The following is a 23,784-nucleotide window of genomic DNA, read 5'->3' on the forward strand; positions in this document are numbered from 1 at the left end:
TCTGAATACGAAGAGACTCTACATGAGCCTCCTTTGCAGGAAAGAGGCAGCAATGAGCCTCTTGCTTTCAAGCCACATACTGCCGTGTAAAGAGGTTCAACAGAATCAGAGTTTGAGTCACTATGGACCCATGCTACTATGTTATTACTGATTTAGAAAACAAGCTCATATGATGATAAAGGCTACAATGCTCTAAGTATTTTTATGATCCCCAGCTCTAAGATTCTTTCTTGTTGAGTATGGAAAACAAGTTCTGATGTCCCACTATCACAACAAAATAGGAATGTGGATGAAAAGTAACTGGCACAGGCTCACTCCAGTCAAACTAGCAGTAAAAATAGCCAACACAGAGGAAAGACTAAGGAACTGACAGACTGCATCCTGTTCCCTCAGCAGAGGGCATCTGTCCCTTAATTGTCATGGTAGTGCATAATCTTCTGATCTTGCTAGACTAATCTTCTATCCTGTACTTTCGGATTGCAGCAGCAGTCAAGAACTTTTTTTTAAATCTATAGTTGGGCAATATCTGGCACCCTTTTCTGTTAGATAAGGATCTTGCCATGTTGATCTAAGCTTTTATCACCTCCAGTTTGGACTTTTGTAATATGCTGTGAAGCCACCCTGGAGATTACAGCTGGTGCAGCAGCCTGCCTGTGAAGCAGGACAGACCAATGAGAAGTTATCACACCAGTGCTTCTTGCCTCACATCCAGTTGTCTAACAACTTTCAGGTGCATAGGATGCTTGGGAGCCACCATATAAATAGTCACCGGCAACAAAAACTCCAAGTCCTAATAGCAGGCCATTGGTAAAGTGGGTTCATCCATAATAAACCTCTAAAACTGATCCAGGTTCACTCGCATTTATACAGCCTTAAAGTTTTCAAACTCGAGTGAACCTGGATAGATTTTAGAGGTTTGGGTGAATCCACTATCTCTCTCTCTCTCTCTATTTATATATATATCTATATACCCACACACATTTTCTCTCTCTCTCTCTACAAATATATATACATACATATATACACCTCTACCTCGATATAACTCTGTCCTCGGGAGCCAAAAAATCTTACCGCGTTATAGGTGAAACCGCGTTATATCGAACTTGCTTTGATCCACTGGAGTGCGCAGCCCCGCCCCCCCCGGAGCACTGCTTTACCGCGTTATATCCGAATTCGTGTTATATAGGGTGGTGTTATATATACACACACACACACACACACACACACACACACACACACCCTCTTATTGATCAGAGAGCTTAGACTATGAGTTTAAGTTTCAACAGAACTTTGCCAATTTACTTCACCTGACGATCTGGCCCCATGTTTTGCTTCTTAAATGAAGTCAACACAATTCATCATTAATGCTAACCCTCCAAATCTTTATGTTGCTCTTGGAAATAAAGCAGATGCAGGGCTTTCAAACCCTCACTAAAGATAACTTTTTAAAGAAACATAACAAACCTGCAACAGAAGTAACTGTGTTGGTCTCTCTGGTATAGATATAACAAATTCCAGATGTTTAGCTCTACCATATCCACTGAAGCACAAGGTTGGACGAAGCAGATGCACCACTGCCTTGTAATCCCCTGCCTCATACAGTCGCTGGATCTCCTCCAAAGACTGGCATCTCTCCAGAGACTTTAGGTTCTTGTCAATCTGCAAAAGTCACAGATGGTGCAATCCAACCTACATTTCACCTTCATGTGCAAATGACTGACTTTTCTTATGAACAACAAAGCTATAGCTGTAGGATGTGTAAAGTTTACAGCACTGTAAGGAAGAGAAACGACAAGGAAGAAAGTAGACAAGCTTCCACCCCATTATCACTTACCCCAACTTGTATTTAATTTTTTTTTAAATTAATACTATTGCTTTTTTGTATCTAAGCCATACATTTGAAAATCTCACATTTTTCTGATGAACTATGAGAAAGAGCGATCATGGGAAAGCCTTTAGAATCGAGATGGCATTGCTTGTGTTTGAAGCCCTCCCCTATAAGCAGTAACAGAAAAATAACCACCATGTCTAATTTTTTATTTATGAATTCATTTGCATGTTTTACTGGAAAATTCTGACTGCTGAAGGCAAGAGTTCATTTGAACAACAGTAACATTAAAGCACAAGAAACCCTCTAAAACAAAGCTCTAGTCTAATGACTAACAGCTGTATACGCAGCACCCTGATAGCAATCTTTTTCACTCTATTTATTAAGCAGACAGAATTGTGCAGGGACCAGTAATAGACAAAGAAAGCATTTAACTGAAAAAGGGAAGGATGGTTTTCAAATCAATTAACTATAAAAACACAGTCATTGTTAGTTTTATCCTGGTTTGTGAAAATATTCTTCACTCTAAGACAGTTGCTACTGATGTTGTACATGCTACTTTTCCATCAGGGTAAGTGATAGTAATTTTGAGATGAGTCTTGCAACTACGGCACTGTTTCTGAGCACTGCTGATATAGAAGCCACACTAGTTTGTTTTGTTTTAAATCATAAAACATGCTTTTTATCCCCAAAGGGAATAAATGCCTCTAAGGAGCATAGGAACTTGTCCCTTAGCATCTCTATCTCAGATTCTCTCCAGAAGTATCACATTATCAGCCCAAAAGAAAATGGATTGTGCACAAGAAAATGGCGCACACATATAAAACCTCTAGTTTCTCACAAGACTTAGCTCTTCTTTAGAAATGTCTCCAAAACACATTACGTTGACTGGAATCCTCAATTTTGGATGAACCTAGAAACAGAAAAACCCAAACAAACAAACTGATCCCTACCTCTTCTAGAGAAACAACAGAATCAACATGGAGGTTAGGTAATCGGATCACGATGCTGCGTTCATTGCCAGCTTTGGCTTGGACTGCAGTGGAACTCTGCAGCATTTCGGTGCAGATGTCATAATTCTCCAATGCCTGCTCCATGTCACCCTGTGGAAACAGTTAGAAGAAATCACACAATGCTACCTGAGATTCTTCAAAAGCAGCTAGGCAATGTTGAATCACTAACTCTGTGAGTACACTGTCAGTGAGAAATAGGCAAATTTGGGAGGGTACTTTACAAATCAAAATATCAACCAAAAGAGTCATTACCAATAAACAGTTTAACAGTCTATTCTACCAGTTATCTTCATCACCACTGGGGGGGAGGGGAGGGTGGAGAAGGGGAGGAAATCGGACACCTAGGTATTCAAGTTACATAGCAAGAAAATGTATTTGTATAAAATTGACTAACATTCTCTTTTTCTGAAAGTGAAGGGAGGCAGATTAAATCCAGAAGTAAGTCTTCCTTTTGTGCTGACCAGAACCATACATTTGGGTAACATTACCGAGATGTACAGCTAACTGGTTAAAATAAACTAAAACTGTGAGGAACCCACTTTGTCCATCTTAAACAGATTTGAGTTTTCCTAAAAGGGAGGGATCAGGACAGGAAGAGAGGCTGTAGAGGGAGAAAATATAACTCACTAAAGCTAAAGAGATACAGCACTAGCCATACGACAGTTTGTTTAATAAAGATGATCAATCCATTTTGACTGGACAACCTGCATTCAGTTTAAGTGGAGTTGGCTCTGATTCCAAATGTATATTTATGTTTCAGATTATCCTTCTACTTCCATCTTTGTTTTTTAAATTGCAATATCTAGATCTGTTGTGAAACAGAGGAGTTACATGTGTGTCATAAAAATTGTATCTTTCAGTGAAATAGAGCAAAAAGTATTAGTCTAGTCTACATGTTTCTTCATTACTGGGACTGTGCAGTGACAGTTGATTTTGAATTGTCTTTACCTGGAAAGGGAATTAGAAGATCTTTTTAACTTAAAGAAATTTTATTTTTGAGTGAAAATAAAATGACTTATCAAGAAGTCTCTACTTTAGATGTATAACATGATTAAACATAGTTTATAAATGAGAAGGAGGTTCTGTCCCCACTAATTTTTCTATGGAACAATCCAGTTTTTCATTAGATGGATTTCTTAAAGAAGGATTTTGAGATATGAAAATAAAAAGGGAAATGAATTACTCAGTGGGTGCATATGAAATCAACTGATATTGTACTTTATCAATTGAAGATTAAAGTTTGATTAGTCAAACCCACATTTTTCTTCTCAACGGTTTAGAATTAAGTACAGACAATCTGTAAACATTTTCTTTGCTGCCTTAAGAAACTGATGCTTGAAATAAAATAATGAAGTAGTCTGGAATCCAATAAATAACTTTTCTTGAGACTGTTTACTTGAGCAATCAGTCTAGAACAAATTGCTTGAAAATCTGTACATGAAATGAATAATTGTCAAAAGAATGCTCAAGCTCCATCAATCACAACATATAAATGTTGACTCGATGCACAGTTGCATTTTGGACATTCTATTTGGGCTTCTATTACAGATTCTAGGAGCTACAATCCAGGCTTCAGTCTGCTAGTGAATTTGCGTACTGCGGCTGCTCATTATAACTCCAGTCGAAATTTATTTCTGGGGACCAAAGACAAACTACTTTAAACACATGTGTATGTACCAAAATGACTGAATGCTGGTACAATGCATAAGAATTACAGCCAGATCCTTCGCATCTATCTAATTACTGAATGTTCATAGGGACATTTAACAAAACTAAATAAAACAGTATCAAAGGGGTAGCCATGTTAGTCTGGATCTGTAAAAGCAGCAAAGAGTCCTGTGGCACCTTATAGACTAACAGACCTTTGGATGCATCCAAAGAAGTGGGTATTCACCCACGAAAGCTCACGTTCCCATACGTCTGTTAGTCTATAAGGTGCCACAGGACTCTTTGCTGCTTTTAAATAAAACAGACAAATGTAACCTCTACTTTATCTTCAAATTAGAGCTCAGTCAAGATATTCCTGAAGTGGTGGGTATGGTGCGTTGATGACTTACCATACCTACCACTTCAACGGCTTATAGTAATTCTAAAGTCCATTTGTTTAAAAAAAATATGCTAACTGTGAAAAATTCTATTTGTTGAACTCAAAATGAAAACAAACCTGCAGTGCTAGAAAGCGAGCCTTCAGCCAATACACTCGAGCCACAAACTCCAGCCAGCCTTCCTCAAATAGATCTCGCTGGGAGGATGCAAATGAGAGCTGCAACAAGTCCCCCAGAAAATGGGATCCTGGGAAATCAGGACCAAACTTTCCGTTCACAGTGGCAGAAGGGCAATTTCGAGGGGAAACTGTAAATTAATTTATTACAGTTTAGCATAAAATCACATTCTCCCTATGCAAACAATTCCACGTGCAGCAGCTGCAACACTCAGCTCACCCTTCTAACACAAACACTAATAAAAAATAATAATAATAAAGAACTGTTGTACACATCCATTGCTCAGACCTACATCTGGAGAAGTAACAGCTCAGTATTTTAATAAATGATTCACAACATTTCTTACAAGTTTAATTTACATTGTAAGAATAGCCTAGCAGAGAAAAAACAATTCTCACCTGTAGAGCTCTTCCCTTTGGTCAGCAACCATTGGTCAAGTTGTAGTTCCATGCAAGAAAGGCTCATCAGCATCATATCCTACAGGGAAGGTATGAAGAGATCAGGGAAGAATATAAAGAACCTTGTTTGGAAAGTAAAAAGAAGTTAACAATTCACTTGAAAGGAAGCTTTCTAATTAATCCTCTTTTGTGATTTCCATTTCCAAGCTACAGCCATCATGGCTTTCTTCTGTCTAAGGAAAGGAGGTTGCCCTCTTTCTATGATGCTCAGTAGGATTAAAGAGACCCCCCCTGGCCTTTTACAACTAGAAAGAGGAATGGAAAAAAATTTATTTAAGAAAGGATACGACGATCTAGTGGGGAAGAAGATAAGAAGGGAACAGTTGGCCCAGTCTTGAAAAAGAGCAGCATCCTCAATCTAAAATACAACCATTTTAAATTGCTTCATCATTAATACTTTATGTTAGAACATCTGAAAAAAGACACATCAAAAGGCTGAGATGAATACTGAAGAAGTTGTAGAAATCAAGGAGATCGAGCACATATGCTAGTTTTGCCAGCTCATTAATGCTTTCTGGAGAAAGACAGGTGGATTTTAAAAAAACAAAAAACTGGATATGAGTTGGTCCTGGTAACACTGGATGTTCTGTTACAGCTCTTACAGACGTGGTTGTGTGGATTAAAGAGAAAATTATTTTTATATTTTTTTTCCCACAGTAACCAGGGTTGTAACTGCAGCTCCATCTGGAGAGGGTGAAAGCTCCTGACATGGGTTCAAAAATCTCTGTACCCTAAAATCTCTGGGCATTTGTTACATCCAAAGGCATCATCTTCTATCCCAAATAAACTCAAAAAAACAAAAGGGCATCTTGGAAATCAATTTATAATCAAAGTTAAATGGAAAGATTCAGAAGCAATATATGTTAATCAGAACTCCCGAATTTCCTAATATTTATTTGTGTAAAATCTAATCCATAATATTGTATGTAGTAATTTTGATTTTTTAATTTAATATATAAGCAATAAAGATCAAGCAGTCTCAGACAAGCAAATCAAACAGTAATATATATAGCAATAGATATACATGCTAGTGTAGATTGTTTAGAGTATGTTATATCTATACAGCAACACTACTTTTTTAAACCACCAAGATATTATTATTTTCAAAGCTCAATTTTATTTTGCACAGCATTAAATACGCTGGTGATGGAAAAGCTGAAATGTGGGAAATAGCAAAAGAGGAAATTATTTGGGAGTGCAGTTACCATGAATACTCAAAGTCAGAACTTTTCAGCTACAGGTCTGATCCTTCTTGCTAATGTCTTAAAAACACAGTAATATAGACAGCAGCCAGTGGACAAAGAATATAGCATTTTGCTTTTACTATTACCACATACAGTATTTAACCTAAAATGTGTGCATTCATGTAAGCCAGGCCCATTTTGGGTTCCAATTTATTGTATAATTTTTGTTTTTCCATTTTGTATTTGTGAAATTTATATACCTGTATTTGGAAAAGGAAATAAAAGTTTTTCATTGTACTTTCACTATGGGATGTAATTATCTTTTTAAAAACAAGCTCAACAATTTGCCATTAATTAAGTCACTATACCTTTTATACGTGCTATTTAAAACAGGGATTTTCCTAAAACCCATGTACAGTAAAAGCTCTTTTATCTGGCATTTCACCAAGCTGCAAACTCTATAAACTAGCATTTCTTAGCTGCACTGAAAGTATGGTTTATAGTGCGGTTGGTGAGGGGCTGGGGCATGGGAGGGGCTGCGGGGTATGCTCTGGGAGGGAGTTTGGGTCCTGGAGGGGACTTGGGGTAGGGAGTTGGGGCGTGGAAGAGGCTTGGGGGGCTAAATGGGGGGGGGCACTCACCTCCGGCAGCTTCCCACAAGCAACTCCGTCCCTGCTGTTGCTGGCGGAGTCGCAGCAGGCGGCTCTGCAGGCATGCTGCCTCCGTCACCCTTCCCTGAGCGCTGACTCTGCAGCTCCCAGCCCATTGGCCGGGAAAGCCGCAAGGGGCAGCGTGCCTGCTTGCAGAGCGGCCTGGCTGCGCCTCCGCCAGGAGCAGAAGGGATGGAGAGTCGCTTGCAGGGAACTGCCAGAGGTAAGTACCCCATCCATCCCCATCGGGCACCCTGAGTTCCCTCCCATGCCTCAACCCCCTGCTCCAAGCCCCCTCCTGGACCCAAACACCCTGCCACGCCCCTGCCCCACACACCTTCCCACCCACACTCCAAACCCCTCCCTCTGAGTTAACCAGCATTTTTAATTTACCGGCACCCCCCCATTCCTCCAGCATGCCGGTTAAAAAAGCTTTTACTGTACTTGAAACCTTGGTATGGCATCTAAACCACAAACATTTTGAGCCAAACAACAATGCTGCACAGACCACAAGAAATGCTCCATGAATGGTGCAGCCTCACCTCAGCCCTTAAAGGCAGGACACAAAGCTGTGTGTGCACGCCATTTGAGATGCAGGAGGCAGCTCCAGACACAGAGTGAAAGATCAAAGTATGTGTAAATACTGTAAGACATAGCAGTTTACTGACAGAAACAACAGCTGCAGTGCACTCAAGTTGTTTTTTGACTGAAGTTAGAGCTAGAGCGAACAATATCCCAGGCATAGATCATGAGAGGGACAACCTGAGCTTGAGTTGCCACACTGAGGTTAGCCACATTCAAGACACAGACAGCAATATACGGTGGATAGGGAAAATTAAGCAGCTCAAAAAATAGAGCGTTTCCTTACCTTGATGTGCTGGTTGCTACAATCCCTCAGTAACGGGTTGGGCAAATTACTACTATGCTTTCTCCAGCTATTGTAGATACTAAGGACCACCTCAGACAAGCCAGGTGGCCACTTCACCAGGAACTTCTGGCTGATTACTTTCAGATATCTCATCATCAGTTCTAGGATGCCACCATTGTTCAGGTTATCCAATAGGAATTCATGAACATCTTGCTTCTCTGGAAAGCAGATGAGCACAAAGTATATGAGACCTGTTTGTTGAAACTAACCACATTTAATTCCTTGCCTCACTTCTAAGAATAATACTTTTAATGCTTTGTGACATTTAGCACATCTTGCATAAAGAACACCCATAACACCTTTATGACACAGTGGTTCTCCTTTTGCAGGAATAGCCTTGAATTTATGCAGAATAAAGTGACTATACTAAAATGGTTAAAGGAGATCATGCACACAACACAGATCACACATAAATAAGCAGCCCAATGAAAACAAAAATAATTTATGAATACAGTGAAGCTCAGTCAATTGATTTATTAAAATAAACCCTTTAAAAGAATAGATTCTTTTGTGCACAAAAAGAAAGAAAACAGAAGAAGAAGTGGGAGTAAAAATGCAGACATAAGGGGAAAAAGAAAACAAGTAGAAAAATGGATATGCTGAAGTCCCTACCAGATTCCATGAACGTTGTAGAGTCAAATGACAGTCTGTGTGGTCCAATATGCTGGAAATTCTCTTGTTTGATCTCTGATTGCACCTCGTAGTTATTGAAAGGATCATCCTCTTCCTCTGGATCCAGTTTCCTCAGCCTGGGTGAAAAGGGGTAAAAGACAGTATTTGTGAGAGTCTGAATATTACTTTCAATAACAAATAGCTTGCCAGGTGTAGGGGTTATGTATATTTTCACAATGAAAGTACCCTAGTTGGAGTTCATCATTAGAAATTTAAATTTATTTCCAGATTTCATCAGAGGAAAAAAACCTCAAACATGCTATACCTAAAAATGGAAAGAAACAGCCTACAGAAAAGAGCAAATCCCACCAAATAAGCATCAGAAACTGACAAGACTACTCCACCACATTTGGAATTGTTTTTCAAAAAACAGCATTATCAGCACTGTTATTTTAAGTACTAGCAGATCCGAACCCTTTTAGCAATGCAACTTAATATTTTCCTTTCAGAAGGATCTTTGTTTTTTAAATCATCTCATTCAAATCAGTAATCAATGTAAAAACAAAATATGCCTTCTGATTTAATGAGAAATGCTGATCTGATTTGTTGACAAATGATACTGGGGTCCGCACAGACCCAATGTGGTGTAAATCATACCCACTTCTTAACTATGCAAAAAAGTTCATGATATGCTTCTGCTTCTTCTCTAGAAAACAGTGAGCAAAATAACCTATATGAGAATACCCTACATAAACTTTTTTTTTTAAAGTATTTTTTTACTTTCAAGTTATTTTTCTCTGTCAAGGGACAGATTCCAGAAGACAAGCTGTTTGACTTATAAAAACCCAGTTCTGAAATAGGAAAATATTCTAATTGCCTTGCTTCAAGAATAAGAAATAGATGTGATGAAACTGATCATAAATTTGAACTTATTTTTAATTTTGCACATGAATCAATGTTGAGTGACTGGTTGTTGAAGAGCATCCCTTCCAAACAGCTATTTTTACAGGAATTTTGTGTTGAAATTTTTGTAAACTAATGACAACGTCATCTCAATACCCTTTTACCATGATAAGACCATGACAACTTCCTCAAAAGTGGTATCATCCAGATTTTTTTTTATATATTTTTGGGGGTCATAGACTTCGTCTGTGTAATATGTAAAACACTGAATATTTTTAAAGTTGCTGATCTAAACAGAACTTTTCCTAAAACTGAGGCTCAAGATGACCTCATTTGAAACTGATTGGACCAAGATGCATGGCTGCAAGGCAGGCCTCGCACATGACTTGTTCGAAGACCTTGAGGGAGGCACTGCAAGACAGAGTAAGTAAAGTTTACAAATTACAAGGATAAGGCCAGGAAGCCTCATCTTCTGGGTCCCAAGACACCAGAGGAAAGATTGATGTTCCAGAATTCTCAAGACTAAACAACTTGGGGAGAAGAATTCATGACATCAATAATCAGGCCAGTCCTACCCTGGAGGTGGCCCACTAGTGAGAAGCACTTTGCCAGCAGAACATCAACGTTTAATTCCTTGACTGCAGTTCCAGCTCCTACTCAGAGTGCCCAGAAGACTGTGAGAGCTGAAAGAGTTTGCAAATTCCATTACCTTAATACCTTATTTTTCCTTTTTCTGTTTTTGTCTTTTGTTCTTATTAGCTGGCAGATGACCCAGACAATTTAGACTTTTTATTTTTAGGATGTGGAAATGAAAAGTGCAGCTGTGTGCATGCATGTGTGTGAGAGCACCCATAACACCCAAGCCAGGAAGGCACCTGAAAGAAAAGTGCCTCAGATAAACAGTCCTCAATATTGTCTCATAAAAGTTACCCATTAGAGTGTGTTCTATGTTTCGAAGTCTTAAGAGATTTGAGATTGTCATCTGTCATTTCTGGTCAAAGTTGACTACTTATCCAACTTCTCTTGTTCTGGAGCAGTCTGTATTTTTATAATCTGTCTCATTTTTGGGAGGTGGGAGGGGAAGGGGGTAAAGGTTAGCCAGCACACAAGACTGAAATTTAAGGAGGAAACGTTTGATAATTGGATCCGAGGTTGTACTCCAGACATTAGACAATAATTCGGTTTCTATATTATGACACTTAACCATTCAAATGAGAGAACTAATGGACTTTTGTCAAACTCTTTAGCTGTGACTTCTAACCAAATGGTATAGCCACCTCCTCAGAATGTATAAGAATTGGTTATTTTTTGTACTAATCTGATGATTTAACTAAATTGATGATTTAATTCAATCCACTATTGAGATTAACTTGTTGCTTTATTGATTTTAAGGTTGTTTTATTTTTAATAGTTTTAATACAATTTATAAAAAGATACCGAGTCACATTTCTTTCATTCAATAAGCAACACAAGTCCAGTACCTCTGAGGATTTGGGTGGATAACCAGCAGGTCAACAAAAAAGCCTGTGGTCCTCACATAATGCCAACAACTCTCATCACAAGTGAAGGTCTGCTGTACCTTGAAGGAAGGAACTTTACCAACAGTTCTTGAAAGTCAACTTTCTCCTCCTTTTTACACTTGGTATTTCGGACTCTAGCAGACCGCCTTTTTGCAGTTTCACCACTATCTTCTGTAATTCTCCTCCGTTTCACCCCTTTCTTGGATTTATCACTAACAGTTGTGTCACCTAGAAAACAGAATCAAACGTTTTCAAAACTCAAATTGCCAAACACACAATGGATAATGTTGCTTAATATCATGGTGATTTATGAAAAATATTTTAAATTTACTTTATTCTATGGCAACATCAAGGACTCAATTCTGTTCCTACTGAAGACAATGGCAAAATTCCTATTAACTTAAATGGGAACAGAATCATTTACACAGAACTCTGGTTTGATGTTGGCCTTGTAGCCCACTTAAACACAATCATGTTAATCACTGATCAAACTACAGTTAGGCCTAAATCATGTTTTGTTTCACAGAACAGTTACCATAAAAAATTAGCTAATATCATATACAGGAAGAGTCACAGTAGTGACTTGAGTCAAGGCAGATAGAGAATCCTACACTGTATTTCTACAGGACCAAACATAATGGGGAACCTGGGGACTGCCCTGATAGTAACAAGCATTATGATTTTACTATTTTTACACAAATCTACTCATTCTATTACAATGTGCAAAAATAATTGCATCTCTTAATTAAGAAATGCATAGCTCAAATTCTAATTTTTCTTTTAATTTTAATACAAAGTAAATTAAGTTTGATATTCATGACATTTTGTATGCATGTAAATACTGGTCAGAACTAAGAAGCAGACTGGTTGAAAACTTGGGTTTTTTTAATATACTTTCTTTTAAATCTTCTAATTTTCAGTACAATTTTGTGGCTTTTAAGGAAAACACTGCCTAGAGCTCTAACATCTGTAAATTCTCATAAACATCAACCAAAGACTGGTAGTCTTGTGAACAATAACTATAGACACCCCCACACACACACACACACACCCCCACACACACCTCCCTACACAGTATATGCCTTAAAACATCTGAGAATATGAATATCATCATGCAAACAAATTAATTCTCTGCTTCCATATGTACTTAACAGGCCAAGCAGCTGATCTTATTTAATAGTAATAATATTTTGTCTTTTTATGGCTCCTTCCATCTGACAGCCTCGAGGTGCTTTACAAATATTAACAAATTAAGCCACATATCACCCAGGCATTATTACCTTTATATTACAAATGGGGGAAACTGAGGCATGAGAGCAGCAGCACAGTCAAGAATAGAAGGGATTAGATACTACAGTGATGAGTGCTATAGAAAATCAATTATGGATAGAACTCAGAGCTAATAATTAACCTAGATCAGGGGTAGGCAACCTATGGCACGCATGCCGAAGGGGGCACACAAGCTGATTTTCAGTGGCTCTCACACTGCCCGGGTCCCGGCCATTGGTCCGGGCGGCTCTGCATTTTAATTTAATTTTAAATGAAGCTTCTTAAACATTTTAAAAACCTTATTTACTTTACATACAACAATAGTTTAGTTATAGATTAGAGCAGGGGTCAGTAACGTTCAGCACGCGGCTCGCCAGGGTAAGCACCCTGGCGGGCCGGGCCAGTTTTATTTACCTGCTGACGCGGCAGGTTCGGCCAATCGCGGCCCGCACTGGCCGCGGTTCGACGTCCCGGGCCAATGGGGGCGGCAAGAAGCCGGAGCCAGCACATCCCTCGCCCGCGCCGCTTCTTGCCGCCCCCATTGGCCCGGGACGGCAAACCGCGGCCAGTGGGGGCCGCGATTGGCCGAACCTGCCGCGTCAGCAGGTAAATAAAACTGGCCCGGCCCGCCAGGGTGCTTACCCTGGCGAGCCGCGTGCCAAACGTTGCCAACCCCTGGATTAGAGACTTATAGAAAGAGACCTTCTAAAAACGTTAAAATATATTACTGGCACACGAAACCTTAAATTAGAGTGAACAAATAAAGACTTGGCACACCACTTCTGAAAGGTTGCCGACCCCTGCCCTTGATCATTTAGACAGCTTTCCCTTTTTTAAAGTAATTGTTTTACAGATTATCACAGCTTTATATGACTGAACTTTTCTTTTAGGGGGGGGAGGGATAGCTCAGTGGTTTGAGCATTGGCCTGCTAAACCCAGGGTTGTGAGTTCAGTCCTTGAGGGGGCCACTTAGGGATCTGGGGCAAAATCAGTACTTGATCCTGCTAGTGAAGGCAGGGGGCTGGACTTGATGACCTTTCAAGGTCCCTTCCAGTTCTAGGAGATGGGATATCTCCATTAATTTAATTTAATTTAATTTTCTGACTTGGAATACATGTACATTGAAAATGCACTGGATCAGCTATAAGACAGTTTAGAAAACACACATTTCTAAAGACAACTGACATTTTCCAGTCTCGTTTATGTCTGCAAAGACAACAGTGTTATCTGGAATTATAGACTAAAGTACCTTGCTCACCTATAGGTATTACTGATTCCAGTAAATTCTCATTATGACTGGAAAAATTGGGTGTCATTGGAGTGTAAGTTAATACTGGGTCACTCATTGTAACCACTGGATTAGTGCTGACAGGATTGGGCTGGATAACACTGACAGGAGTAGAGGTAGGAGAAAGAATCAAGTGCTGGACTGGGTCTTGGTACTCTGAGAGGTCAATTCTCTTCCCCAGGCTCGGTCGAGGAGGCTCACAGGTTGTCAGGTGATGATACATAGCAAGTAAACTTTCTCCTAGACACTTCCACCTGCATGTAAAAACACAATCACAACACGACCTTATTAACACTTAATTTATCCATTTATTCATTAGCTTTTGCCACATAACCTTCTGTATTACAGTTAAAAAACCCTTTGCTGCAGGATGTCGGAATTATAATAAAGATGTTCTGCTATAGAATGTTAGAATTACTGAGGGTACCAAAAGTGATTTTATCAGTGTAAGAGGAATAGATTCCTCGTGGAGTCAAAATCTGCTTTACAACTAGAAAAGCTGAGAATATTATTTTTGGTACCCTGTCCCCTCGAGAGTTCAGTTCAGGAGCAAATGTTTCATGGCTCTTGCTTCCTATTTGGAACATACTGTTAAACTACAGAGCAGGACCAACATTATCACAGCAATTAAAGCCATTGTTGGGAAGGAGAATTAAGTATAATAGAAAGGAAATGGAGCTCATGATATGCTTCACACCCAGAGAAAGCATTCATTGCACCTCAAAACCAAAAACATTATCCCAGTTTAATATGAACCATTTTCAGGTCTAGCATTATATTCAATGGGTAAGGGCAAGATTCTGTCAGCCTTTTACACAATTAGTAGTAACTTGCTCTGAAATTGGACTACTTACAGAGGAAATTATTCAGGGCAAATAAGGGTGGCAGAATCAGGCCCTAAATAAGAAGATCACAGAAGTCTTTAACACACGTATTTAAAACACGCAATATACTCTAACAGGATTCCTAGACTATCCAAATGCACAATAGAACATTTTTGTAGACATTTAACATTTGTTTATAAATCTCCATGATCCAAATGGTAAAAATATTAAAAACAAATTAAAAAAAAGCTTTAAAGTTCAGATACAAACCAATTAACGCAGAAAAATTTCAAAAAATTTCTGTTGTGAAGATATCCTGAATTTAGCTATTTGTTCCTGGTTCATACCACAGTTTTGTTTCAGCATGTTTTAATTGGTATGTATCAACTTTAATCTGGAAACATGAACAGAGCCAGACTCCTTACAGATTACTGAAACTTTAAAAAAATTAATATATATAATGAGAAAAAATACATGCTGAAGAGATTCCAATGAACCCTGGCCATGACTCTCTGAAACAGAGACAGTGATGACTTACGTGAAAAAGGGAATTGGCTGGACAAGCTTAAGATCTGGTTCTCTCTCTCGCACCATTAGAGCCTGCCTCTTTCTACGTAGCTCCAATGCTTCATCTATGATTGCTCTTGTTTCCGCTGCACTCACATTCACATCATGGATTGACATGTCACTGAGAGGTGGTGAGAAAGGAAGACAACATAGGTAGTTTTATTTTTTTAATATCAAATAGAGATTAACTTAAGATTCTCCTCTAACGTAGGGTACAAAAACAGTAATCACATATACATTTGTTCACAGTTCATTCTAAAATTAGATGTTTTGAGGCAGATTCTCCTCTTTCACGTTCTAAAAAGTGAGAGATGAATAGGAAAACAGTGAAATACATTACAGCAATGCTATTGTTATGGCTGAGAAGCTCCTTTTGTTCCATGGTCCCATTTTGAACAACTCAATGTTTCAGCAAAAATAACAACTGGAGTTGAAAATTCTCTTGAAGGTTTTCAGTCCAGAAGTGAATTTTTTGAGAGCTTGAAAAATATCTATTCCATTGTTTTTGAGATATCCGAGAGTGAGGGGGAAAATGATCATTAAATGCTTTGCTGAATTTATGTGCTTAAAGCTTTGCTAAATCATTGCCTAAGTAACTAACCGACCAAAAATCTAGGTCAGAGGCCCTTATTTTGTATATCTGACCCAAGTCAAAAAACAAGATCACCCTTCCTCTAAGATTCACTAGCTCCTTCCTTGCAAGCTAGCAAGCCATCCCTACACTAAACTTCTACCATAAGAGGCATCAGGAGCCCAAGTAGGTTTGGCAGTCTTTCTGATCTTTCCCAGCACACACTACACCTTAACTACCTAGGATTATTTGAGTCTGTAACTATATGTCCACAAAAAATTAACTTTCAAATCACGTTTCACATGCTCAGCTGCTGAGCACTCAAGAGTTTGCTATGCTCTAAAAAATAAAATTTTAAAATGACTCTCTCAGGATACTGTAGAAAGCCAACGATACATCTGGGTCCCTTCAGATGGTTCCCCACACTTCATGTTTCAAAAGTTGCAGGCTATGTAGAGTACGGTGCCCACAATGTGAAAAACTATTTGAATGCCTGACCAAAGAATCAACAGGTGTGCACCAAGACTCACATCCCACTTTAATTCATCCACAAAGCATACACATATTAAGGCACTGATGTTATCTACATGCGCAGGAACATAAAGTATTAGAGATGCACAATGGGACTGAGTTACAGTTTAATTAAAATCCTAATTTTGAGTTTCTTGAGTTTTGTTGATGAACAGAGTGTTAGATGGGGAGTCAGGAGACCTGGCTCTGCTACTGAGCTCCTGGTGATTTTGGGTAAATCACTTCAATTCTCTGTGTCACTGTTTCTCCCACCTTTTAGATTATAAAATCTTCAAGGAAGGGAGAAGTCTCTAACTATAGGTTTGTACAATGCTTAGCACAATGGGACCCCAAACTTCATTGGGGCTTCTAGGCATTATCATAATATAAACAAAGTAACATATCTCAACCATAATGTTGCAATAACATAGTTTTCAGAATATATATAAATAACTCAAAGGCTCACATAATCTTACAGGATTCTTGCATCTCAGATACCACAGAAGCTTACAAAACTAATAACCATATACAATTCTCACTGAAGTCAATGCAATAAGGTTCATTTAGAAGACAAAGACTACATGGTACAATTATATTAGTTTAAAGGAGGGGTAGGCAACCTATGGCACGCGTGCCGAAGGCGGCACACAAGCTGATTTTCAGTGGCACTCACACTGCCAGGGTCCTGGCCACTGGTCCGGGGGGCTCTGCATTTTAATTTAATTTTAAATGAAGCTTCTAAAACCTTATTTGCTTTACATACAACAATAGTTTAGTTATATATTATAGACTTATAGAAAGAGACCTCCTAAAAACATTAAAATGTATTACTGGCACACAAAACCTTAAATTAGAGTGAATAAATGAAGACTCGGCACACCACTTTTGAAAGGTTACCAACCCCTGGTTTAAAGGGTTGAACCTCACTAGCCTTTCTGAACTACTCCTATCCTAAAATTCTAATGCAAGAACTATAGGATGACTAAGAATGAGATTCACCATTTAAGGAACATCCTTAATGAGTCTTTCCTGAGGCAAGGTTGCTCCTCAAAAATCTTCTCCTTCAGTACCAGTCCTTTGCTGTATTGGCAGTCTTTCTCCAGAGCTTTGCAGATAAAATACAAACATGCTAGTAGAGGGAAACAGAAATAAAAATTATGGGCAATTTGACACTATGAATCATTCAAAAGTTCCCACTTCTGAGATAAATATAAACTACTAACAAGATTGTTAAAATCTCCAACTGGACATGAAACATTTCTACAATCATTGGATTGTAATTCTCTCTGCAAATGGTTAAACACACAGAAATACAATTTAAATAATTTACCTGGGCATACTAATCATAACCCCACATTCTCAAGTTTTAGCCTCTAAAAACAAATCTACAACTTTGCTAAACAGCTTAAAGTCATTTATCATCAGATTTTGGTTTCAAATCCCCTATTTCTGTAAAACACCATTCCTCAGCATTTATCATGATTGCTGTATTACAAATTGCATTACAGCAGGAAAGGCCATATCCTGCATTCCTTACTCACCGGAGTAATTCCATTAAGACTATTTTCATGAGGAAGGCCTACGGGATCAGGCCCTACATCTCTAATTTACCTTGGAGCCACCTATTAGCCTTCATTTGTATTGGTTCATCTACCGCATAAAATCTGAATTTAAAAGTTGAGAGCCAATTATATTAACAGCTGCATAATTAACCATGCCAGGCTATGAACTATATTGTAGTTTTATACTCACACCCTGGAGGTAACTTGCTAGAAATGACAACAAAGACAAAGAACATGCATGAGAGTGAGAGAGAGGTCTACAGGGAAGCTTCTTGCAGCGGCTCTGATGTATAATAGATCACAGCTCCAGATGATACTTCCACTCTAAATCCTACAGATATTTTTTAAATGTTGTGGGGCAGAGGAGAATAGATTATTACCCACAGAAATAAATGTCCTTCTGCACAGAGACAAATATCCTCCCATCAGAAAAAAAAAGTATGGATTAAAAAAGAACTTCATTGAAATGTTTGCTGTTTCATCCTTTTATCTGCTTAAGCAGAGTTTAAGAGTGCCATTCATGACTTCAGACTGGTGCAGGGACATCTCTCTCTTGCTGCATGGTTCAGAGGGGATAGAAGAAGTGAATATACTGTCCTTATGGACTAAAATTGCAGAAGAGAGGAATTAATGCTACATCTTCCCACTTCCCAGACCACAGAGAACTTTCCTCAGGAACAGCATGTAGTTGGGACTCCACAGGTTTTTTGGAGTTGTGTGACCTTCTGGAGGGAAGCATGGCGAAGGATAGCTGCTCTCAACGGCATCATCCCTTGCTAAAATTCCAGCAGAAATTAATGGTGACTTTATCAGCTGGAACTTTTGCACAAACCCGTTCCACATTATCTTCTCATTAGGTGGGTAGCGCGGTATGGTGCAGCTCCTAGGGAAGCTGAGCTGTGGGGAAAAGGGGAGTGGCCCAGGAAGCAGTATGGATCCCTTGTCCTCTGTGGAATTTCCTCACAGATCTTCAGACATTTACACAGGTGCTGGGCCTTGTCCCCTGCTCCCTTTGTGGCCCCAGAAACCCTGTCTACTGACAAGGTATCTCAGAAACTCCACAAGCTACAACACTTAACTTCCTTACATGTATTTTTCCATGGAGTGCATTACCTGGTCCTTAATAGTTAAATAACTACCACACACTGTTCATTAATTACAATGGAACCGGCTTATAGAGAATCCTGTTGTACTACAGTTCTACTTATAGAGGAGTGAAAACGCTGTGGTGCAGAGCAAATATTTTCTTCACCTCAGTTTATTTAACTAGTTCAGTTCAATGACTAGGTCATGCAAGGGTAAGAAACCAGTTGGGAGTTGAAAAGCCAGTAAAGGCTTGTTTTCCTCTTCCACTCTATGAATAAAACCTAAGTGTGAGAGAATGAGATCTCCTATTTCTAATATCTTGAAGGACCTAGTGACCAAACTGCAGATAATACTTCCTTTGTTTAATAAATCAGTTGGTTTTAAATGCAAAACATTTCTGATAAAAACTTTTTTAATGTATCCCCATATTTAAGGTAATTTTATTTAATGAACTATTTAAATGCTATTTTTGTGAAATTTTAATTGAATCCAGACTCATGGATCCAACCAGGGATACTGAAATCAAAATATTTCCCCCTCAAAGGATCTTGTTTATAGTCCACCTCAAACATTCTACAGAAAAGCAAATCCTTCGGGCGGCCAGGGGAGAAACACATTTCAACTCAATATCCATGGTTGGAACTTTTGTTTCCTTGCCCCTCGTTTGTGTGTTCTGTTTGGGATCCCTTGTAACATATAATTATTTTAAAAAGTTGTAGGAATTCTAAAAGAGAAAAGAACTGAATAAAAATACTGAGCACAATGATGGTTTTCAATAAATAAATACAGCAGACAGGGATTTTTACTGTAATTAAAAACAGTTACAGATCACTATACTTTACCATGAAAAATTTACATATTACATTTCAATACATTGCATGTTCAAGATATTGTGTCTGTAAGACTGAATCACTGTACTGATCATATTGATTTTTACTTGAATTAATTATACATTTTAAGAAAAATTATACAAATCTAGCTGTACTTACTTGTATAGTCACTGAGCGTGTACAAGACTGTGATGAGGTTATCTAAACAAGGCCAGTGATCAGGATTACATCTGAGTCCTTCTTCAAAAGCATGACGTGCCAGTGGCATACGGATTAGTCTTATTGCTACACGACCAATTTTATACCATAGGTTGACATCAGTAGAGTCTAACATTACAGCCTAGAAAACATAAATATCACACCATATCCACATGTCAACATATGCATGTGTGTGTCTGTACACATTGCCTTATATAGTTTGTATTTGCTGGAGCTGAGGTTTATGATGGAACACTATTGTTCTTTGGGACTAAAATGGTGAGCAAGTAATACCATATTTATTACCTAAACATACACACAATACATGCAAATTAGGGCTGTCGATTAATCACAATTAATTCACGCGATTAGCTCAAAAAAATTATTTGCGATTAAGCACAGTTTTAATTGCACTGTTAAACAACAGAATACCAATTGAAATTTATTAAATATTTTTGGATGTTTTTCTATATTTTCAAATATATTTATTTCTATTACAACACAGAATAAAAAGTGTACACTGCTCACTTTATATTATTTTTATTACAAATATTTGCACTGTAAAAATGATAAAAGAAACAGGATTTTTCAGTTCACCTCATACAACTACTGTAGTGCAATCTCTTTATCGTGAAAGTGCAACTTACGAAAGTGAATTTTTTTTGTTACATGACTGCACTCAAGAACAAAACAATGCAAAACTTTAGCGCCTACAAATCCACTCAGTCCTACTTCTTGTTCAGTCAGACGCTAAGACAAACAAGTTTGCTTACATTATGGCCTGGTCCACACTAACCCCCCACTTCGAACTAAGATACGCAACTTCAGCTACATGAATAACGTAGCTGAAGTCGAAGTACCTTAGTTCGAACTTACCGTGGGTCCACACGTGGCAGGCAGGCTCCCCTGTCGACTCCGCGTACTCCTCTCGCGGAGCAGGAGTACCGGTGTCGATGGCGAGCACTTCCGGGATCGATTTATTGGGTCTAGACAAGACACGATAAATCAAACCCAGAAGATCGATTGCTTACCGCCGAACCCAGAGGTAAGTATAGACGTACCCTTATGGGAGATGCTGCTGCCCACTTCTTATTTACAATGTCATCTGAAAGTGAAAACAGGCATTTGCATAGCACTTTTGTAGTTGGCACTGCAAGGAATTTATGTGACAGATATGCTAAACATTCATATGCCCCTTCCTGCTTCGGCCACCATCCCAGAGGACATGCTTCCATGCTGATGCTGCTCGTTAAAAAAATAATGTGTTAATTAAATTTGTGACTTAACTCCATGGGGGAGAATTTTACGTCCCCTGCTCTGTTTTACCCACATTCTGCCTTATATACTCATGTTATAGTAGTCTCGGATGATGACCCAGCACATGTTGTTCCTTTTAAGAACACTTTCACAGCAGATGTGACAAAACACAAAGAAGGTACAAATCTGAGATTTCTAAAGATAGCTACAGCACTCATCTCAAGGTTTAAGAATCTGAAGTGCCTTCCAAAATTTGACAGGGAAGAGGTGTGGAACCTGCTTTCACAAGTCTTAAAAGAGCAACACTCCGATGCGGAAACTACAGAACCCGAACCATCAAAAAAGAAAATCAACCTTCTGCTGGTGGCATCTGACTCAGAGGATGAAAATGAACATGCATCAGTCTGCACTGCTTTGGATTGTTATCGAGTAGAATCTATCATGAGCATGGACGCATGTCCTCTGGAATAGTGGTTGAAGCATGAAAGGACATATGAATCTTTAGCGCATCTGGAATGTAAATATCTTGTGACGCTGGCTACAACAGTGCCATGCGAACGTTTGTTCTCACTTTCAAGTGACGTGAACAAGAAGTGGGCAGCATTATCTCCCACAAATGTAAGCAAACTTGTTTGTCTGAGTGATTGGCAGAACAAGAAATAGGACTTAGTGGACTTGTAGGCTCTAAAGTTTTACATTGTTTTATTTTTGAATGCAGTTATTTTTTGCACATAATTCTACATTTGTAAGTTCAACTTTCATGACAAAGAGATTGCACTACAGTACTTGTATTAGGTGAATTAAAAATAATATTTCTTTTGGGGTTTTTTACAGTACAAATATTTGTAATCAGAAATAAATATAAAGTGAGCACTCTACACTTTGTATTCTGTGTTGTAACTGAAATCAATATATTTGAAAATGTAGAAAACATCCAAAAAATTTAAATAAATGGTATTCTATTATTGTTTAATCGTGTGCTTAATCTTTTTAATCGCTTGACAGCCCTAATGCAAATAATTTATACAAAATACGGTGAGGGTCTCACACATCTACTTCATCAAGACTAGTAAATACTGAGTGTCTCATATTGTACTCAGACTGTACTGTACCTCTAAGTAGAACTCCATGGCTGTCTCCAGGTCATCTCGCTGTGCTGCCAATTGTGCTAGATTTTTATAGGTGGAATATTTTAACATCAAGCCTGGATGTTTTAACCCTTCTTTCTCATCACCAGAGAGAACTGCCTGAAAATTATAAACAAAACAATTGTACCCTTGACATCAGGAATTAGACTTGTGATAAACAGCAGCAAATAACCAGCCAACTGACAACCAACATTACATTTTTGAGTCATCCATGGCCAAGACACAATGCAGTGACACAAAATGCAATAAAGATGTGGCTATCTTTCACTTTGACTCCCTAAATTTCACTGACCTCTCGCAGAAGACGAATCTCAAGCAGCTCATGGTAAGCTTTGGCAGACTCTTCAAATCGGTCATGTTTCTGAAGGTCCAAAGCTTTGTGATACAGAGCAAAAGCTTCTGCTTCCTGTGGGTCAAAATAACAAAATTAACAATGTAATAATTACAACTCCTATGCAGAAGTAACACTTAAATAGGAGCAGATTTATATAATGGATTTGGCTCTACTGATTTTTCTCTTAACTTTTTATTTAATAGTCTTCAGAAATAAAAGAATAAAATATTAGAACAACCAAGGAGAATCACTGCAATACAATTAGAGATTTTAAGAAAATATGTGGAAGTCAAAAGCAATTTGCTGGGGGGAAAAAAAAGGTGTGTTTAATAGAGCCTTAAAACGACATGCATACCATGGCCATTATTCAGGAAATCATTTCTGTCAATTCCTATTCAGGAAAGCACTCATGCACATGCTTAACTTTAAGCACATACTTAAGTCCCATTGGCTTCAATGGAATAAGTATGTTTCTTTATTAATATGAACAATAAAGCACCCTCTCTGAATAGGTAGACTTTTCTGAATTGGGACCAATAGTTGTAACCAGGCTAAGCGCAGTTGTTATTATTAGAATTCTATCACCACTTCCTTTTGCAGTTTGTAAAATATTTTTAGTTATAAAACCATACTAAAAGCTACCTGTCAGAGTGGTTAGTATTCAGCATAGTTTTACAATAGAAAAAACCCAGTCTACACTGGTCAGGAAAATTAATTCAGTTGTTGCTAGCAACAGCTCTACTTAAATATGGTAGCTGCTAGAATGGTTTCATACACAGTATGAACAAGACCTAAGTGAAGCCGTAAAATCTAAGGTTTTAACAATAAATACATGTTCTTTTCTTTTAACTATTTCTATCTGATAAATATGATGATTTATCAATAATCTTAGCTAAATAATTCATTGATCCTACAATGAGTTCCATGTGGGAAGCCTCCTGCATCTGCACAGTCTTTATTATATGACAGGAGCCTAAGAACTGAGACAGGCACTCCAATCGCCATGAGAAGTTAATCATTAA

The 23,784-nt window shown here is 38.3% G+C and overlaps 1 protein-coding gene across 14 annotated transcripts in view; it reads right to left on the bottom strand.

Moving 5' to 3' along the window:
- CABIN1 (calcineurin binding protein 1) overlaps positions 1 to 23,784 on the bottom strand; it is a 242,382-nt gene that overhangs the window by 206,998 nt on the left and 11,600 nt on the right. For 8 of the 14 annotated variants that reach the window (XR_010592855.1, XM_065568352.1, XM_065568345.1 and 5 more), the window contains 13 exons: positions 22,721 to 22,834; positions 22,393 to 22,527; positions 19,985 to 20,165; positions 17,347 to 17,476; positions 15,238 to 15,387; positions 13,837 to 14,129; positions 11,378 to 11,546; positions 8,896 to 9,032; positions 8,224 to 8,441; positions 5,462 to 5,540; positions 5,006 to 5,193; positions 2,782 to 2,931; positions 1,465 to 1,659 (listed from right to left, as the gene is read on the bottom strand). Coding sequence is in view for 13 of the 14 variants with exons in the window: in XM_065568352.1 (XP_065424424.1) it covers positions 1,465 to 1,659; positions 2,782 to 2,931; positions 5,006 to 5,193; positions 5,462 to 5,540; positions 8,224 to 8,441; positions 8,896 to 9,032; positions 11,378 to 11,546; positions 13,837 to 14,129; positions 15,238 to 15,387; positions 17,347 to 17,476; positions 19,985 to 20,165; positions 22,393 to 22,527; positions 22,721 to 22,834 (2,139 nt within the window). In the remaining variant the exon portion in view is untranslated. The remainder of the gene's footprint in view (positions 1 to 1,464; positions 1,660 to 2,781; positions 2,932 to 5,005; positions 5,194 to 5,461; positions 5,541 to 8,223; positions 8,442 to 8,895; positions 9,033 to 11,377; positions 11,547 to 13,836; positions 14,130 to 15,237; positions 15,388 to 17,346; positions 17,477 to 19,984; positions 20,166 to 22,392; positions 22,528 to 22,720; positions 22,835 to 23,784) is intronic. The other 6 variants (XM_065568347.1, XM_042841592.2, XM_042841591.2 and 3 more) reach the window with 1 other exon arrangement.

Source organism: Chrysemys picta, chromosome 15 (assembly GCF_011386835.1).
Source record: "Chrysemys picta bellii isolate R12L10 chromosome 15, ASM1138683v2, whole genome shotgun sequence".
Lineage (NCBI taxonomy): Eukaryota > Metazoa > Chordata > Testudines > Emydidae > Chrysemys > Chrysemys picta.